At 48.1% G+C, this 17,602-nt stretch overlaps 1 protein-coding gene across 1 annotated transcript in view; it reads right to left on the minus strand.

The window, feature by feature from the left end:
* atrn (attractin) overlaps nucleotides 1-17,602 on the minus strand; it is a gene marked incomplete at its 5' end in the record, with an annotated part of 337,365 nt that overhangs the window by 178,106 nt on the left and 141,657 nt on the right. Inside the window, one exon of the mRNA XM_085967067.1 lies at nucleotides 11,779-11,936. Coding sequence (XP_085823193.1) covers nucleotides 11,779-11,936 — 158 coding nt within the window. The remainder of the gene's footprint in view (nucleotides 1-11,778; nucleotides 11,937-17,602) is intronic.

The following is a 17,602-nucleotide window of genomic DNA, read 5'->3' on the forward strand; positions in this document are numbered from 1 at the left end:
AAAAAAAATTGCTTTTATTAAATTGTTTTTTAAAAAACTTCATTCATTTGTAAATATTTTCTCTAACCTGAAGATTCTTTTTCCTACCTTTCCCCGTTTTTGTAAGGCCTCAGAACCTAGGCCTCAAAGCCTGGGCCTCTCCTGCCCAGCCACGCCTGAGCTAGGTAATTGTCCCACGGCTTCTGCTAAGCTCCCCCCCCACCCCCGGTGTCACGTTACCCGGGGCAACGGCGTCAGCCACGAGGGTCACAGGACATACACAGGGTGCGCGCGCAGCAGGAGCAGCTGAGACGCGGCGTCTCTCTGTTCCCCGCTCGGCTCGGGCGGGGCTCTCGGGAGTGCGGATCTCGGGCGGGGCTTGGAGAGCGGGAAGGGTTACCCCGGCAACCGGGCCCACCGGCCGTCTCTCAGCCGCAATCGGCGGTCTTGAAGCCAGCTCGGGAGGGCGGGGCTCCGGAGGGCAGGGCTCCGGAGAGCGGGAGGCCGGGGCTCGCGACATCGGGAGGCGGGACATGGGGGGGGCGGGGCTCGGGGACTTCCCCTCTCCTCCCCCCCCCCCTTCCTCTCCCACCCCCCAGTCGCTCTCTCTCTTCCCCCCCAGTCGCTCTCTCTCTTCCCCCCCCAGTCGTTCTCTCTCTTCCCCACCCCCCAGTCGCGCTCTCTCTTCCCCCCCAGTCGCTCTCTCTCTCTTCCCCCCCCCCCAGTCGCTCTCTCTCTTCCCCCCCCAGTCGCTCTCTCTCTCCCCCCCCAGTCGCTCTCTCTCTCCCCCCCCAGTCGCTCTCTCTCCCCCCCCCCAGTCGCTCTCTCTCTCTCTCCCCCCCCCCAGTCGCTCTCTCTCCCCCCCCAGTCGCTCTCTCTTCCCCCCCAGTCGCTCTCTCTTCCCCCCCCAGTCGCTCTCTCTCCCCCCCCCCAGTCGCTCTCTCTTCCCCCCCCAGTCGCTCTCTCTTCCCCACCCCAGTCGCTCTCTCTTCCGCCCCCCCAGTCGCTCTCTCTCTTCCGCCCCCCCAGTCGCTCTCTCTCTTCCGCCCCCCCAGTCGCTCTCTCTCTTCCGCCCCCCCAGTCGCTCTCTCTCTTCCGCCCCCCCAGTCGCTCTCTCTCTTCCCCCCCCCCAGTCGCTCTCTCTCTTCCGCCCCCCCAGTCGCTTTCTCTCTTCCCCCCCAGTCGCTCTCTCTCTTCCCCCCCCCAGTCGCTCTCTCTCTTCCCCCCCCCAAGTCGCTCTCTCTCTTCCCCCCCCCCCCCAGTCGCGCTCTCTCTCTTCCCCCCCCCCCCCAGTCGCTCTCTCTCTCTTCCCCCCCCAGGCGCTCTCTCTCTTCCCCCCCAGTCGCTCGCTCTCTTCACCCCCCCAGTCGCTCGCTCTCTTCCCCCCCCAGTCGCTCTCTCTCTGCCCCCCCCAGTCGCTCTCTCTCTTCCCCCCCAGTCACACTCTCTCTTCCAACAACAACATGCCCTCGAAAAAGCCTCGGCACCGCCGGGCACTCCAGCTAGTATATAGATATAGATCACGGTTTGTGCACAAAAAAAAAACGACAGTCCATTGCAAAACAGCAAACCATTAGAGTGTCATTTTGCAAAAGGAACAAGTGATGAAATGACACAAGATCGCCCCGAGACAAAATGTCTCCACAGTTTGATTTTCAATTTCATCCTCAGAAACTTTAAAGAGCAATCTTTAAAAAAAAATAGTATCATTGCACAATTACTGAAAAACCCATACTGCGTGTTCATTACGCCAACATAAAATTCTGTGATGCAACGTCAATAAGGTCACATTGTCCATCATTAGAGTTTTTTTGAAAAGCCATTGAATAAATTTTTAAAAAGCAGGGATTAAATCAACCAACGTAAATGACAGCATCAGTGGCTCCAGGCAGCAAACGACATGCTCCATATAACTGAACTGGGCACAGCTGTTAGGCTGATTGCAAGTTAAAGGATAAAGCACAGGAGAAACTATAATATAATTCAGTTTTCGGCTGCAGCAATTGGGGCCAAGATAATTTAATGTCAACTCCAATTAGCTCCATTTGATTAAGACACTGTAATTCACCAGAAGAGATTATAAATGGTCATTTTACGGTCACAAATCGAAGAACAGCCTTCGCAGTGGCGCTGTTCAGCAGCAGTGATTAAAATACAGCACATTTTAATGAAATGTGAGGACTCTTAAAGTGTTTTGCTGCTAAGATAATCAGTCACAGTTTAAACATCAATTAGAAAATTGCCAAATAGCTGAATACAGAATACAAATATTACTAGAAAAGAATCATCCTTCAATTTGAAGCTGGTGAGTTAACCTAGTCTCACATCTCCAACAGGAACGGTAGCATAGCGGTAACGTTACTGGGCTAGTAATCCAGAGGCCTGGACTAATGATCCAGAGACGTGAGCTCAAATCCCACCACGGCAGCTGGGGAATTTAAATTGAGCTACTGAAAGCAATCTGGAATTAAAAAAAAAAGCTAGTATCAATAATGGTAACCATGAAACTATCGGATTGTCGTGGCTAACAAGAGAAGTTAAAGATATTCTTAGATCAAAGGAAGAGGCTTATAAAGGTTGCCAAAAAGAATAGTAAGCCTGAGGATTGGGAGGATTTTAAGAATTCAGCAAAGGAGGACCAAGAAATTGATAAGGCAAGAGAAAAAAGAATGAGAGTAAATTAGCAAGAGACATAAAAACAGATTTAAACATTTCTATAGGTATGTAAATAGGAAGAGATTAGTAAAGTAAACGTGGACCCATTAGAGGCAGAGACAGGAGAAATCGTAACGGGCAATAAGGAAATGGCAGAGACATTAAACAAATACTTTGTATCTGTCTTCATGGTAGAAGACACAAAACACATTCCGGAAATAATGGGGAACTTGAAGAAATCAGTAAAAGTAAAGACATAGTATTGGAGAAATTAATGGGACTAAGTTGGGACAAACCTGATGACCTGCATCCTAGGGTTTTAAAAGAGGTAGCTAGAGATAGTGGATGCACTGGTATCAATCTTCCAGGATTCCCTAAAGTTCTAGGATTGGAAGGTAGCAAACATAACCCCAATATTTAAGAAAGGAGGAAGAGCAAAAACAGGGAACTACAAACCAGTTAGATTCTAGCATTTTATGTCAGGCTATTATTAGGGACGTGGTAACAGGGCACTTAGAAAATCATAATATGATTAGGCAGAGTGAACATGGTTTTATGAAAGAGAAATTGTGTTTGACAAATCTGTTAGAGGGAGTGCAACAAAGGTTCACTGGACTGGTTCCTGGGATTGCCCTATGAGGAGAGACTGAGTAGGCCAGGCCTATATTCCCTATAATAAAAACAGAAAATGCTGGAGACACTCAGCAGGTCAGGCAGCATCTTTGAAGAGAGAAACAAAGTTAACGTTTCAGGTCGATGACCTTTCGTCAGAACTGGAAAAAAGCAGGAAAAGGAACAGAGTTTTAATCCAGTGTAAGGGCTGGGAAAGGGGAGAGGGGATGAAAGAACAAAAGGGAAGGTCTGTGATAGGATAGAAGGCAGGAGAGGTTAAGCGACATGAAGAGATATTCAAGGCAAAAGTTAAGAAACAAAGGATGGCTCGAGATGAAGTGCCAATTGGCCTATTCCAGCTCCTATTTCTTATGTTCTTGAAACTGCGCCATGCATCATCTACCTATCCTCGATAAAATGTTAACCTATTTTGAACAGGATAACACCTTTGTTAAAGCAGCAGAATCAGGAATTCCCATGTGAATAAATTAACTGTCTGCACACTAATATTTGCTCATCATCATTTCAAGGCCTCAGCAGCAAATATTGCAAGCCAGCCACAGTGCAGGTTAAAACGTTTCAACGATTTAATGCATAATTTCCAATAGGAATAAAAAAAATGTAGCTAAATCCTGTCAAATTAAAAATGCAAGAAAAGAAAATCAGCAATGTTTTTAAATTCCTTGAAATTGATATGAATAAAGCTAAAGACAAAGCAACTGGACTTGAGGCCTTTGAGAGCCACTGTTACCTTCATGTAAGCTTCCAGGAACATGACTTTCTACTCTCATCAGACCTTTCTTTGTACTGGTGGTACTTGTTATGGTCTGTATTGAACTGTACTGGGTTTGTACTGCTAACCATGCACCAACCCCGCACCGCCCACCGCCCCCTTCATCCCCATCCCTACCCAAGGCTGGGGAGTGGAAACACAGTTTGTGAAAAAAAGTCTCAGGAATTTTCATTCGGTTCACCAAGATTGAAAGAGGAAAGAATGTCTTGGGAGAAAAAGTCTTTGCTCTCGCCAAACAACTCTGTTCAAAATACAAAAAATCCACTCTAGATAATGTTGTATCCGTGTGTTAATGGAGACATGGAATGCAGGAGTTGGTTTCACAGGTGTTTACTGAACAAAGTCTGGAGATGAACTAACAGATACAAGACACTATACAGCCTTATATAGCCCAAGTGGCCATTACCGGCATTACAGTACACAGGGGGCTCTTAAAGGCACATGCACCACAATGCCTCCCCTTTTAGACAACCAGTACATAATATTTTAAGTAATCATTAATTAACATGTTACAAGAACAATAATCTACACATTTGCTGCAGTTAATCAATTATAAGTCAGTCTCTCTGGAGGCTTCCTGACTCGGTCCGGATAACGCCTCGGTGGTGTAGTAGTTTCTGGTGGTGTAGTAGAGTCAGAGGTATACAGCACAGAAAGAGGCCCTTCGGCCCATCGCGTCTGCGCCGTCCATCAAGCCCTGTCCAATCTAATCCCATTTTCCAGCATTTGGTCCACAGCCTTGTATGCAATGGCATTTCAAGTGCTCATCCAAATGCTTCTTGAATGTTGAGGGTTCCTTCCTCTACCACCCTTTCAGGCAGCGAGTTCCAGACTCCAACCACCCTCTGGGTGAAAAAGATCCTCCTCAAATCCCCTCTAAACCTCCTGCCCCTTACCTTGAATCTATGCCCCCTTGTTATTGACCCCCCTACTAAGGGGAAAAGTTCCTCTTTATCTTCCCTATCTATGCCCCTCATCATTTTGTACACCTCAATCAGGTCCCCCCTCAGCCTTCTTTGCTCCAAGGAAAACAACCCCAGCCTGTTTAGTCTTTCTTCATAGCTGAGGCGCTCCATCCCAGGTAACATCCTGGTGAATCTCCTCTGCACCCCCTCCAAAGCAATCACATCCTTCCTATAGTGAGGCGACCAGAACTGCACACAGTACTCCAGCTGTGGCCTTACCAGCGTTTTGTACAGCTCCATCATAACCTCCCTGCTCTTATATTCTATGCCTCGGCTAATGAAGGCAAGTATCCCATATGCCTTTTTAACCACGTTATCTACCTGTTCCGCTGCCTTCAGGGATCTATGTACATGTACACCAAGGTCCCTCTGACCCTCTGTACTTCCTAGGGTCCTACCACTCATTGTGTATTCCCTTGCCTTATTTGTCCGTCCAAAATGCATCACCTCGCACTTTTCAGGGTTAAATTCCATTTGCCACTTTTCCGCCCATCTGACCAACCCGTTTATATCGTCCTGTAGCCTGAGGCTTTCCTCCTCGCAATTTACCACCCCACCAATTTTCGTGTCATCTGCGAACTTACTGATCATACCTTTTACATTCTCCTCCAAATCATTTATGTAGATCACAAACAGCAAGGGACCCAGCACCAATCCCTGAGGTACCCCACTGGACACAGGCCTCCAGTCACAAAAGCAACCTTCGACCATCACCCTCTGCCTCCTGCCACTCAGCCAGTTTAGGATCCAACGTGCCAAGGCACCCTGGATCCCATGGGCTCTTACCTTCTTGACCAGTCTCCTATGCGGGACTTTGTCAAAAGCCTTACTGAAGTCCATGTATACCACATCCACAGCATTTCCTTCATCCACACACCTAGTCACCCCCTCGAAAAATTCAATCAGATTGGTCAGACATGATTTACCCTTGACAAAGCCATGCTGACTATCCCCGATTAATCCTTGCCTCTCCAAGTGGAGACTAATTTGGCAAGGTTCTTTTGGCAAGGTCGATTCGGCTTGAATGCCAGTGTCGGGTTCATCTGGTTCCAGTATCACCGGATCGGAGGTAGATACTATGGGTATCTCTGCTTCATCATCAGGTGTATAGAGTTGTGGTGTAGGTTGTCCCTTTTCGGATGACTATGATCTGGTCAGCATGGCGCCTTATTATGCTTTCTCCAATGTCCACGGTATACATCAGCGGTCCTAGTCGTGTGCAAATAGTTCCAGGCTGCCATTTCTCGGTACGGTAGCCCCGGGCCAAAACTTGTTGACCTATCTGGAAGGTTCTAGTTGGCCTTTCATTCATGCCTTGAAATTGCCGGTTCTCCACGTCCCTTCTGATGTTTGGCTTGATCAAATCCAGCCGGCATCTTAGGCTTCTATTGAAGAACATCATGGCGGGAGTTTGGTTTGTAACCACGTGTTGCATTCCTGTATGCAAACAAGAAGTTATCTACCTTATGCTGTAGATTTATGTCTTCATTACCCATGGCCTTTATGGCCTTCTTGAAGGTCTGGACAAACCTTTCAGCCAATCCATTGGTGGCGGGATGGTATGGGGCGGACGTGTAGTGCTTAACCCCATTGTTTTTTAAGAACTTCCTGAATTCTTCGGACACAAATTGCGGTCCATTATCAGAACAGATCTGTTCAGGCAGCCCATTCCTGGCAAATATGGTCCTTAATACTGTGATGGTTTTTTCCGTGGTGGTGGAGGACATCTTTATTACCTCCGGCCACTTGGAGTGTGCGTCAACCGCGATTAAGAACATTGAGTCCATAAATGGACCAGCAAAGTCGATGTGTACCCTTTGCCATGGAGATGAGGGCCACTCCCACGGATGTAGAGGGGCTTGTGGTGGGGCGTTTTGGACCTTCTGGCATCCTAGGCAGCTCTTGGTCATTTCTTCGATGTCTCCATCGATACCTGGCCACCACACAAACGCTCTGGCTAGGTTCTTCATTTTCACTCCACCCAGATGCCCCTCGTGAAGCTCTTTTAGCACTTTATCCTGGAGCTTGGGTGGAATCACCACTCTGGATCCACACATCAAGGTTCCTCGGCACACTGACAGCTGTTCTGTTCTTTGCGAGAATGCTGGCAACAGTGGTTCGCCATGTGCTGGCCATCCCTTCACCGTTAAATCGTAGACTCGTGAGAGTCGGGTCATTTCTCGTTTCCTTTTCAATGGCAGAATTTGTCACTGGTAGACATTCCACTATGGTTGAGTGGAACATCTCCACTGGGTCCACTGTAGGTGCCTCTTCTACCGTTGGCAACAGTAGGCGCGATAAACCGTCAGCATTCCCATGCTGTTTTGATCCTTTGTATTCTATGTCATATTGGTGTGCCCCTAGGAAAAGGGACCACCTCTGTAGCCTTTGCGCTGTCATAATGGGAACACCCTTTTTAGGGTTAAATATGGAGACGAGGGGTTGGTGGTCACTCAACAAGGTAAATTTTTGTCCGTGTAGGTAATGGTTGAATTTCTCAACTCCCCATACCAGGCTGAGTGCCTCCCTGTCGAACTGGGCATAGTTACGCTCAGCTGAGTTCAATGAGCGTGACGCAAAAGCTATCAGCCGCTCCGAGCCATCAGGGAATCTATGCGATAATACCGCTCCTACGCCGTAAGGGGATGCATCGCACGCCAGTCTGATTGACAGTGATGGGTTGTAATGAGCCAAAGCTTCCTTGGGCGTGATCAAGCCTTTGCATTTATGTAAGGCACATTTAGTCTTCGCTCCATTTCCAAATTACTCCCATTTGTAACAGTTCGTGAAGAGGGTGCAGAACAGTTGACAAGTTCGGTAAAAATTTATGATATTAATTTATCAATCCCAGTAACGACCTTAATTGTGAGACATTTTCAAGTGCTGGGGCTTTTATGACTGCTTCAATTTTCTCAGGTGACTTATGCAACCCTTCCTCGTTAATTATGTGGCCACAATATGATATTTGTTTCTGGAAAAATTCGCACTTGGGGCGATTTGCTCGTAGGCCCCGTTCTCTCAGCCTAATGAGTACCTGCTCCAAATTGGCAAGGTGCTCGTTGTCGTTTTCTCCTGTTACAAGGATGTCGTCTAGGTAGCATTGAGTCCCCGGAATCCCTTGGAGGACTTGCTCCATAGCTCTTTGCCAGATAGCTGGAGCTGGTGCTACTCCGAAAACCAGTCGATTGTACTGGTACAGACCTTTGTGTGTATTAATCGTGAGATACTTTTTAGAGGCCTCTTCAATCTCCATCTGTAGATATGCTTGTGCCAAGTCAATTTTGGTGAAATGTTTCCCTCCGGATAGCGAGGCAAAAATATCTTCTATCCTCGGAAGAGGATACTGTACCGTGAAGGACCGGGTTTACAGTCACCTTGAAGTCCCCACAGATGCGAATTTTTCTCTGTTATTCAGATTTATCATTATTCAACGTTTTCTTCATGACCGGGACGATGGGTGTTGCCCACTCGCTCCAATCTATCTTGGATAACACGCCTGCCTTTTCCAAATTCTCCAGCTCTGCCTCGACTGCTGGACGAATTGCGTATGGCACCGGCCTTGCCTTAAAAAACTTGGGAATTGCCACATCTTCCACTTTTATTGAGGCGGTGACGCCTTTCAAGGTTCCTAGTTCCAGTTGAAACACTTCCTTGGCGTTGGCCAAGATGTCTTTTAATCCTTCAGGTATGACGTCATCATTTTTTTTCTTACTGGTCACCGTCAGTGCCTGAATGGAGTGCCATTCGCCTAAACGTATCTTCCTGATCCATTCACGTCCCAGCAGCAGTGGACCACCATCTTGCAGAACGTATAAATACAACTTCTGTATTTCCTTGCCGTTGTACACAACGGGCACCCTTATTTTCCCTTTGGGGTATACTTTCTGCCCCGTATATGTTTTCAAGATAACGGATGTGTCTTTCAAAGGTATATGCGGAAATAGCCGCTCGTAATCCCGTCGACTTATGACGGTCAGAGCTGATCCTGTATCTAGCTCCATTTTAACTGGGGACCCCGCTATTGTGAGGGTAACCCAAATGGTCTGGTAATCTTCTTTGGCAATTACATTATGGAATTTGAGACAGCTTAGTCTCTTGTTTCCGGAGTCGCTATCGCTCTTCTGGTCTTCGGAGCTACTGTCCGTCATCATTTGTACCTTTCTGTACTTTTCCTTATTGATTTTTTTCCTGTCCGTGGATTTTTTTGTTTCCAGATCGGCATACACGTGCAATGTGTCCAATCTTTCCACATTGCCTGCATGCTTTGTCCTTGAACCAGCAGTCCCTCTGGTCATGGGTGGATCTGCCGCAGCGATAACATCTCTCGAAACCCTGTGTTATTTCATGGGTGCCAAAGTCCTGTGGCTTTTGCTGTATTTCTGCAGCTCCTCTTGCGGCTGCTTCGTATGATACAGCCACACTAAAAGCCTTGTCCAGTGTCAAATCTTTCTCAGAAAGTAGCCTTTTCTGTGTTCCTTCACTTCGGAGACCGCAGACGAAGTTGTCTTGTAGGGAATCTGCCAGTCCTGCCCCGAATTGGCAGTGCTTTGACAGCTTCCTTAATTCGGTGAGGTAATCAGCGTTACTTTCATTCTTGTGCCGATTCCTCCTGAAGAATTTGAATCGTTCCGCTATCAGCAGCGGTGTTGGGTTTAAGTGCTCCTGTAGGGTATCAACAATCTCCTTAAAATTCTTGTCCCTCTGTTTGGCTGGAGTGATTAAGTTTCGTAACAGCCCGTATGTCCTTGCGCCCATTAGATTTAGAAGTACTGATGCCTTTTTATCATCCTCTATTTCATTTGCTGTGTAATATACCTCCACTCTTTCCACATACGTGGTCCAATCCTCTACAACGCTATCGAAAGCAGTAATATTGCCAGTCTTAGGCATCCTGAAAAAAAATGGCGCCTCCCGCACTTTCCTTTCTTCCCCGCAGAAAAAAAATGGCGCCTCCCGCGCTTTCCCGCCGCTGCTGACAACGCTGTTCTCCGCGGTTTTTATTTACACAGGTATTTTTTTTTTTTTTTTTAAATAGGTGGAGACTCGTTCCCGCCAGACACTCTGGGACTTTTCCCTCCCTCTGCTTGGTCCGAACGCCGACCTGCTTTGCAGCGCCGGCCGTCTCCCGAGTGCTCCACCCTCTGTCTCGGTTTGCCTCCGCCTTCGCTGCTCGGCCCCGCTGCAGAGCCAGCCGATGGAGCCCCAGCCCGCCGCCCAGGAAGGATTATTGCAGTACCTGCCACCAGCTCGGCTAGCTGGTGAAACCAGTTTTGTTTTTTTTCTTTCTTGTTTTTCTTCGACTTTCGTCTGAGGAATCCATCTCCTTGAGGTGCTGCCGAATTGCAGATAAGTCCGTTTCCAATTCGTCGCCACTGTTGTATCCGTGTGTTAATGGAGACACGGAATGCAGGAGTTGGTTTCACAGGTGTTTACTGAACAAAGTCTGGAGGTGAACTAACAGATACAAGACACTATACAGGCTTATATAGCCCGAGTGGCCATTACCGGCATTACAGTACACAGGGGGCTCTTAAAGGCACATACACCACAGATAAAATCCAACCCAACCAACAGAGTGCAAGTCTCCTCCATATTCTGTCTCTGTATATATTCTATCTGGTTCCTACAGCACTGCCCCTAAATTAAATTAATCAGACATGGCTGGTGAGAAAAATAGTAAAATGTCCCAGTGGTACAGCGGACGATTCTATTATGAAGTTTGCATGGAGAAATATCTGTTAGGGTACAATAGAAAGAGCTGTGTTCTGTATTGCGCGGTATAGCATCTGATCTTGGAGTGCTTAATGCCAACACTGCTTGGTTAAAATACAGTGTTCCTTTTTCCAACAGTAACATCTCGCACCTTGAGCACCAAGTTATGTCAAAAAAGTGTGTTTAAGGCTTCAAGCTATTAGCCTATTTGCCCAGTGTTAAACAGCTCCAGTGTGTCTCCCAGGCTGGTCCAAAGCCAAACACCGCTGTTGCAATCAATGCACCGACTCCAGGACATATAGGGCTCTTATTCATCAGCACAGCTCCTGCTGTCCTGGAGTTGAGGAGACACAGGGTGTCCTGGACTTGTTAGATGTAGGTAGCGCCCCTAGTGGTAGTTATTGTATAGCAGCGTGTTATTTGACCTTCTTCCTGTCTGCATAGGAAGTAGTATTCGAGGAAGTGTTTTCTCAGTTGTGAACAAGGTCCAAGTGTGGCAGCTTGTTTTCTATCCTCCTCCATCCTTCCTCATACGCTAGGCAAGACGCAATGTCTGTGAGTATCCTTATTTGGTAACATAATAACCTTGTCGGTATAGTATTTTGACAATACTTTGTCAATAAGAAGTTTATTAGCTGCTAGCTACTGAGGGTTAGCTTCAGTGCTATTTACTTATACAGTTACCTACTTATGTGTTAAGCAGTCTGTTCTGTTTTCATAAACATGTTTTTGCATCTTATGTAACATCTAATGTATAGTACTTACCTGTGTTCAAAACATACTTTGTCTTTGTTTACAGTTTCACATTTTCATTCAAGTAAAGCTTCAAAACAGCACCCTGCTTCTCGAGGAGTTATTTGAATGAGTGTTTAGCTGACTGGATAGCTGGATAGGAGTTACATCTAGTGAGACCAGTACACAGGGACTTCGGTTTAGTTCAGAAATGTGATCATTTTTTTTTAAACTGTCAAGGCTTTTCTTAAAAAAAGAGCAAAAAAGTACTCTGCTAGACTTTCTATCCGTTAAAATAACCCAGATGAAGCAAGGCTGAAAGAAACAAACCTGTATCTTAATGGGCCAGGTGAAGTTGTTGACGTACACAAAGAAGGTGATATTGGGATTGTTGCGAAAATCGAACTTCTCGTTGGAGAAGCTGTCCTTGTATTCCTTGATGTTGGTCTTTGAAACAATTGGCATTTCTTCTCCTGGTGGTGTGCCTGCTGATGTACAGGAAAAGGAATCAAAATCACAATTGGTTTAAAGAAAAAAATCTTGTAATGTACGTGAAAATAGGAAACTCAATACTGCTGGTGAAGGTTAAAAATGTCATTCCAGATAGTAAAAGAGCTCATGTGTAAAACACAGAACAAAAACGTGAAGCCAAATGTATTTTTATACAACCATTGTAAGATTTGGAGCGGTGAGAGAGCACTTTTACACACAGCTGCTTTGATGCGAAACACAGCATGAAATCACCAATAAGGTTGCCTCACACCATGCTGTGCAGACAACACTGGAAACAACCAAGGTCACTGACCATCTCAGAAACAAAAAAAAATAAAGCAAGTTCTTGAAACACAGTTTTATTTCTGCCCTTGCTTTTTAACTAACTTGCTCCAAAAAATTTCATGAACATCTTCTGCAGGCACTCTTCAGGTTTCTGGTTTGAACACCGACTGCCAACAAATCCAAATTTATCATTGTTGCCAGATTCTCCCAATAGATGTCATTCACTTATCCACGCCCACCCTTTCCCCCCTTTTACTTTAGAATCATGTCTCATCACCCTTTCTTCCTCCAACGCCTTTTCAAATGCATGATAACTGTATACTTATGCAGTATACATCAGGGATGTCCAACAGGAAGCATCTCAAGCCCTGGCAATCAGTGCTTGAAGCCCAAGCAGGTCAGGGTTTTTTTTTGCACTTACATTTTATCATTTGAATTTTGTGGGCACTCGGTGTTGGAAATGGCTGTTCCCTATTTGGATAAATCCTAAACACCTGGATTTAAACGTGAGTGGAGCCCATGAATCCAAAAGCATGGGCACCCCCTGGTCAACAATATTTTATGCCCTTTTCCAAATTTTTTAAAAACGTGTTAGTTAAATGCGTTAGTTTTCTATGAAATCAGTTGCGGAATTTCAAGTTACGGACTGTACCTGTTGTTTTCCCTTCTGTTTTCAGTCTTGGAAAAGGAGCAACTTAAGCTGGACCACCAGAGTCGTGAGAAAGACGACAACCTATAACATTAAACTTTGTCTCTCACATACAAACCTTGTCTATTTTGGCTTCAGAAGTTGCATGACTTAAAAAAAAAAATTATTTTGCTTCCTAGTCTTGTGTTCTCACCTGATTACTTGTTTTTATTTCTCACTTTCACCACCCATCTACTTTACTGCTAAAAGATATCCTCCTTATCACCGCTTCTTTCCCACCATTCCTACCCTGCACCATCTCACATTCCCTCAATCGTGCATGATTTCCACTTGCTTACCGACTGCAGTATCAGTAACTTATTTGCCCAGCAAGAACAGTAGTTCTTTACAATCTGTACCAATACATTCCCTATTCAAAAACATTACACTCCAGTAAGATACATTTATGTTGCTAGCAGACTAGATAATGCATCTGTAATGTCATTCCTTTACTGTTATGCAGCTGGGCACATTTATTGTACTACCCCAAAATGTGCACTTTTTTTTTGGGGTGTTGGCGCCAAAGTATACATTTTACACTATTCTAAGCGCTGGACATTTTTGACATTGTGCAAGCGATTGGCAATCTTGCATGCAAAAACACTATTTTCCCCTAAAACCAGTTGCAGGACAACATTCATACAGGCCAGAAATATGAAGTCCACCACCAATGTGGCTTGTACCAGTCAGGGTGAAACCTCAGGCGGTCTGTGAGTGGAACAAAATAATGGCCCCAGTAGCAACTATTTGCATTTACCTCTGAGGGTACATGGCCTTCAAAGGCAGAAACCCTTGCCATGTGGCACTCTGCATCTCACTGATATTACAGCACTTTGTTCAAAGGCATAGGTGAAAGCATAGAAACACAAACAGGAGAGGCCATTCAGCCCTTCGAGCCTGTTGCACCATTCAAGTAGATCATAGCTGATCTGTACCTCAATTCCAATTCCCCACCTTTGATCCATATCCCTTGATACCGTTACCTAACAAATATAGAAATAAAGAAGATAGGAGCAGGAGTAGGCCATTCGGCCCCTCGAGCCTGCTCCGCCATTCAATTCGATTGTGGCTGATCATCCAAATTCAGTACCCGGTCCCTGCTTTCTCCCCATACCCCTTGATCCCTTTAGCCTTAAGAAATATATCAAACTCCTTCTTGAATATATGTGGTAAACCACGTTCACTATCGTATCACTGTTAGTAGTTAGCACTGTTCACCACTGTTCGTTATAACTGTATCACTGACCACTATTGTATCACGGTACGAGGTCGCCTCTTGCCACACTGCTATACCTGGGATGACCACTGCCGACTCCGCCTTGGCTCCACCCACCAGGCCAGGTATAAAGGTGAGCGACTGGCTGGTATTCCTCCTGCTTGGATCGGATCACCCACGAGAGTGGGCTCTGTTATTTAGTCAATAAAAACCTTTAGTCACCTTCGTAACTCTTCGCCTTTTATTGGAGGAATTGATAGGTATATCAATTTTATTGACTAAATTTAATGATGTCCGACAACGAGTCACAACCGGCGGAGGAGCCACCAGCGCAGCTCCCAGGAGCACAGCCACACCAGCCAGCTTGGCTGCGAGCCCTCAGACCGCCGTACCTGGACCTGAACCCACGAGCAGCAAACTCAGCCGCAGACTTTAAACACTGGCTGGTCTGTTTCGAATCATACCTGAGAGAATCCAGCGTCCCTCAGGCATCCAAACTAAGTGTCCTGCAGGCACAACTGAGCCCGAGAGTATACACTCTCATCGAGGACATGACTACCTACGAGACCGCCATCAACCTGCTGAAACAGAAGTACCGGACCCCGGTAAACTACATGTACGCTAGGCACCTCCTAAGATCACGGCCGCAACAGCCAGGAGAATCAGTAGCCGAATTCTCACAGGCGCTATATGCACTCGCCAGGAACTGTGACTTTAAATCGGTGTCGGCAGCCGAAAATACTGAAGATAATATCCGCGACGCATTCCTGAAAGGCCTACGGTCCGAGTACTCACGGCAAAGACTGCTGGAAGCTAAAGACCTCAGCATGGAAAAAGCTGAAGCCCTCGCTATCTCCCTGGAAGTGGCCCACCAAGATCAGGAAGCATTCACCAGGTACTGCTCGCGACCCTGGGACTCGGGCCCGACCCCTACCACAGCACCCTTCCCAGCGCCGCCCCCGGGACCTACCTCTGCGTCGGCGTCCCGGACCCGACCGGCCCCGCCACCCCCGGCACCGGCCCCGACATCGGGCATCCGCGATCGGGCCGCCGGCTGTTTTTTTTGTGGCCAGGAGAAGCACCCGAGGTCGCGCTGCCCAGCCAAGAACTCCATATGTAAAACCTGCCTGAAGAAAGGCCACTTCTCCAAGGCCTGCAGGAGCGGATCCTCAGAGGCCAGCAGTGCCGCATGCGAACTATGGGGGCGGCCATCTTCGTTTAGGGCAACTGAGGCCAGCATCCCCACACATGAGTCATGGGGGCGGCCATCTTTGTTTAGGGCAACTGAGGCCAGCATCCCCACACATGAGTCATGGGGGCGGCCATCTTTGTTTAGGGCAACTGAGGCCAGCATCCCCACACATGAGTCATGGGGGCGGCCATCTTTGATTAAGGCAACCGACCCCAATAGTGCCTCATGGGGCCCTACCTCGTGGGAGACGCCATTTTACTCACCACGCCCGACCGCCTCGCCCGCAGATGACAACGACTCGCTCAGCTACACACTAGCTTCCGTCACCCTGGACCAAGCCCGCCCGCACCATCTGTCCAAGTCAATGATGGACATCAAAGTGAACGGCCACGCCACGACCTGCCTGTTCGACAGCGGAAGCACGGAGAGCTTCATCCACCCAGACACGGTGAGCCACTACTCCCTCTCTGTCCTACCAACGCGCAGCCGAATCTCGATGGCATCGAGGTCCCACGCCACGGACATCAGCGGCTACTGTGTCGTGACCCTGTCGGTTAAGGGCACGGAGTATAAAAACTTTAAACTCCTCGTCCTCCCCCATCTCTGCGCTGCCGTCCTACTAGGGCTGGACTTCCAATCCCACCTCCAAAGCGTAACCCTAGCATACGGTGGACCCCTCCCCCCACTCACAGTCAACAACCAGCAAACGTTAAACCGCCCACCGCGTAACACCTGCAGCCTCTCCACCCTCAAGGTCCCGCCACCCTCTCTGTTTGCTAACCTTACCCCTGACTGCAAACCCGTCGCTACCAAGAGCAGGCGGTATAGCGCCGGGGACAGAGCCTTCATTAGCTCTGAGGTGCGGCGCCTCCTGAAAGAGGGCATTATCGAGGGGAGCAGCAGCCCCTGGCGTGCCCAGGTCGTAGTCGTAAAGACCGGCGATAAAAACCGCCTGGTCATCGACTACAGCCAGACCATAAACAGATATACCCAGCTGGACGCATACCCCCTCCCCCGCATATCTGACATGGTCAATCAGATTGCACAGTATAAAGTATTCTCGACCATCGACCTGAAGTCGGCCTACCACCAACTCCCTATCCACCCTGAGGACCGCCAGTATACCGCCTTCGAGGCGAATGGGCGCCTATACCACTTCCTTAGGGTCCCCTTCGGTGTCACTAATGGGGTCTCGGTCTTCCAAAGGGAGATGGACCAGATGGTTGACCAGAACGAACTGCAGGCTACATTCCCCTACCTAGATAACGTCACTATCTGCGGCCGCGACCGGCAGGAACATGACGCGAATCTGGAGAAATTCCTCCGTACGGCCCAACGGCTGAACCTCACCTACAATAAGGAGAAATGCGTGTTTAACACCACGCGCCTTGCCATCCTCGGCTGCGTAGTGGAGAACGGAATCATCGGCCCCGACCCAGAAAGAATGCGCCCCCTCATGGAGCTACCCCTCCCCCACTGCCCTAAAGCACTTAGGAGAACCCTGGGGCTTTTCGCCTACTATGCCCAATGGGTACCCAATTACGCGGACAAAGCCAGACCCCTCCTGAAAGCCACTTCCTTCCCCCTCACGGAGGAGGCGTGCGCGGCCTTCTCCCTCATTAAGGGAGACATAGCCAAGGCCACGATGCACGCAGTGGACGAGTCCATCCCCTTTCAGGTGGAGAGCGACGCATCCGACTTCGCCTTAGCCGCCACCCTAAACCAGGAGGGGAGGCCAGTGGCCTTCTTCTCAAGGACCCTACAGGGCCCCGAGATCCGACATTCGTCGGTCGAGAAAGAGGCCCAGGCGATCGTGGAGGCAGTACGGCGCTGGAGGCACTACCTGGCAGGCAAACGATTTACCCTCCTCACCGACCAGCGTTCGGTGGCTTTCATGTTTAATAACAAGCTGAAGGGCAAAATCAAGAATGACAAGATTTTGAGATGGAGAATCGAGCTCTCCACCTACGATTATGAGATCTTGTACCGGCCAGGCAAGCTGAACGAATCCCCTGATGCCCTTTCACGAATGACATGCGCCAGCGCGCATATCGATAGGCTTCAGACCCTCCACGACCAGCTCTGCCACCCCGGAGTCACCAGACTCTACCATTTCATTAAGGCCCGCAACCTGACCTACTCCATCGAGGAGGTCAGGACCATGACCAGGAACTGCCAGACCTGTGCGGAGTGCAAACCGCACTTCTATAGGCCGGACCGAGCAAGCCTGATCAAGGCCACCCGCCCCTTCGAGCGCCTGAGCATCGACTTTAAGGGGCCC

This window comes from Somniosus microcephalus, chromosome 2 (assembly GCF_052327205.1).
Source record: "Somniosus microcephalus isolate GS21.2 chromosome 2, FLI_Smic_1.0, whole genome shotgun sequence".
NCBI classification, from domain to species: domain Eukaryota; kingdom Metazoa; phylum Chordata; class Chondrichthyes; order Squaliformes; family Somniosidae; genus Somniosus; species Somniosus microcephalus.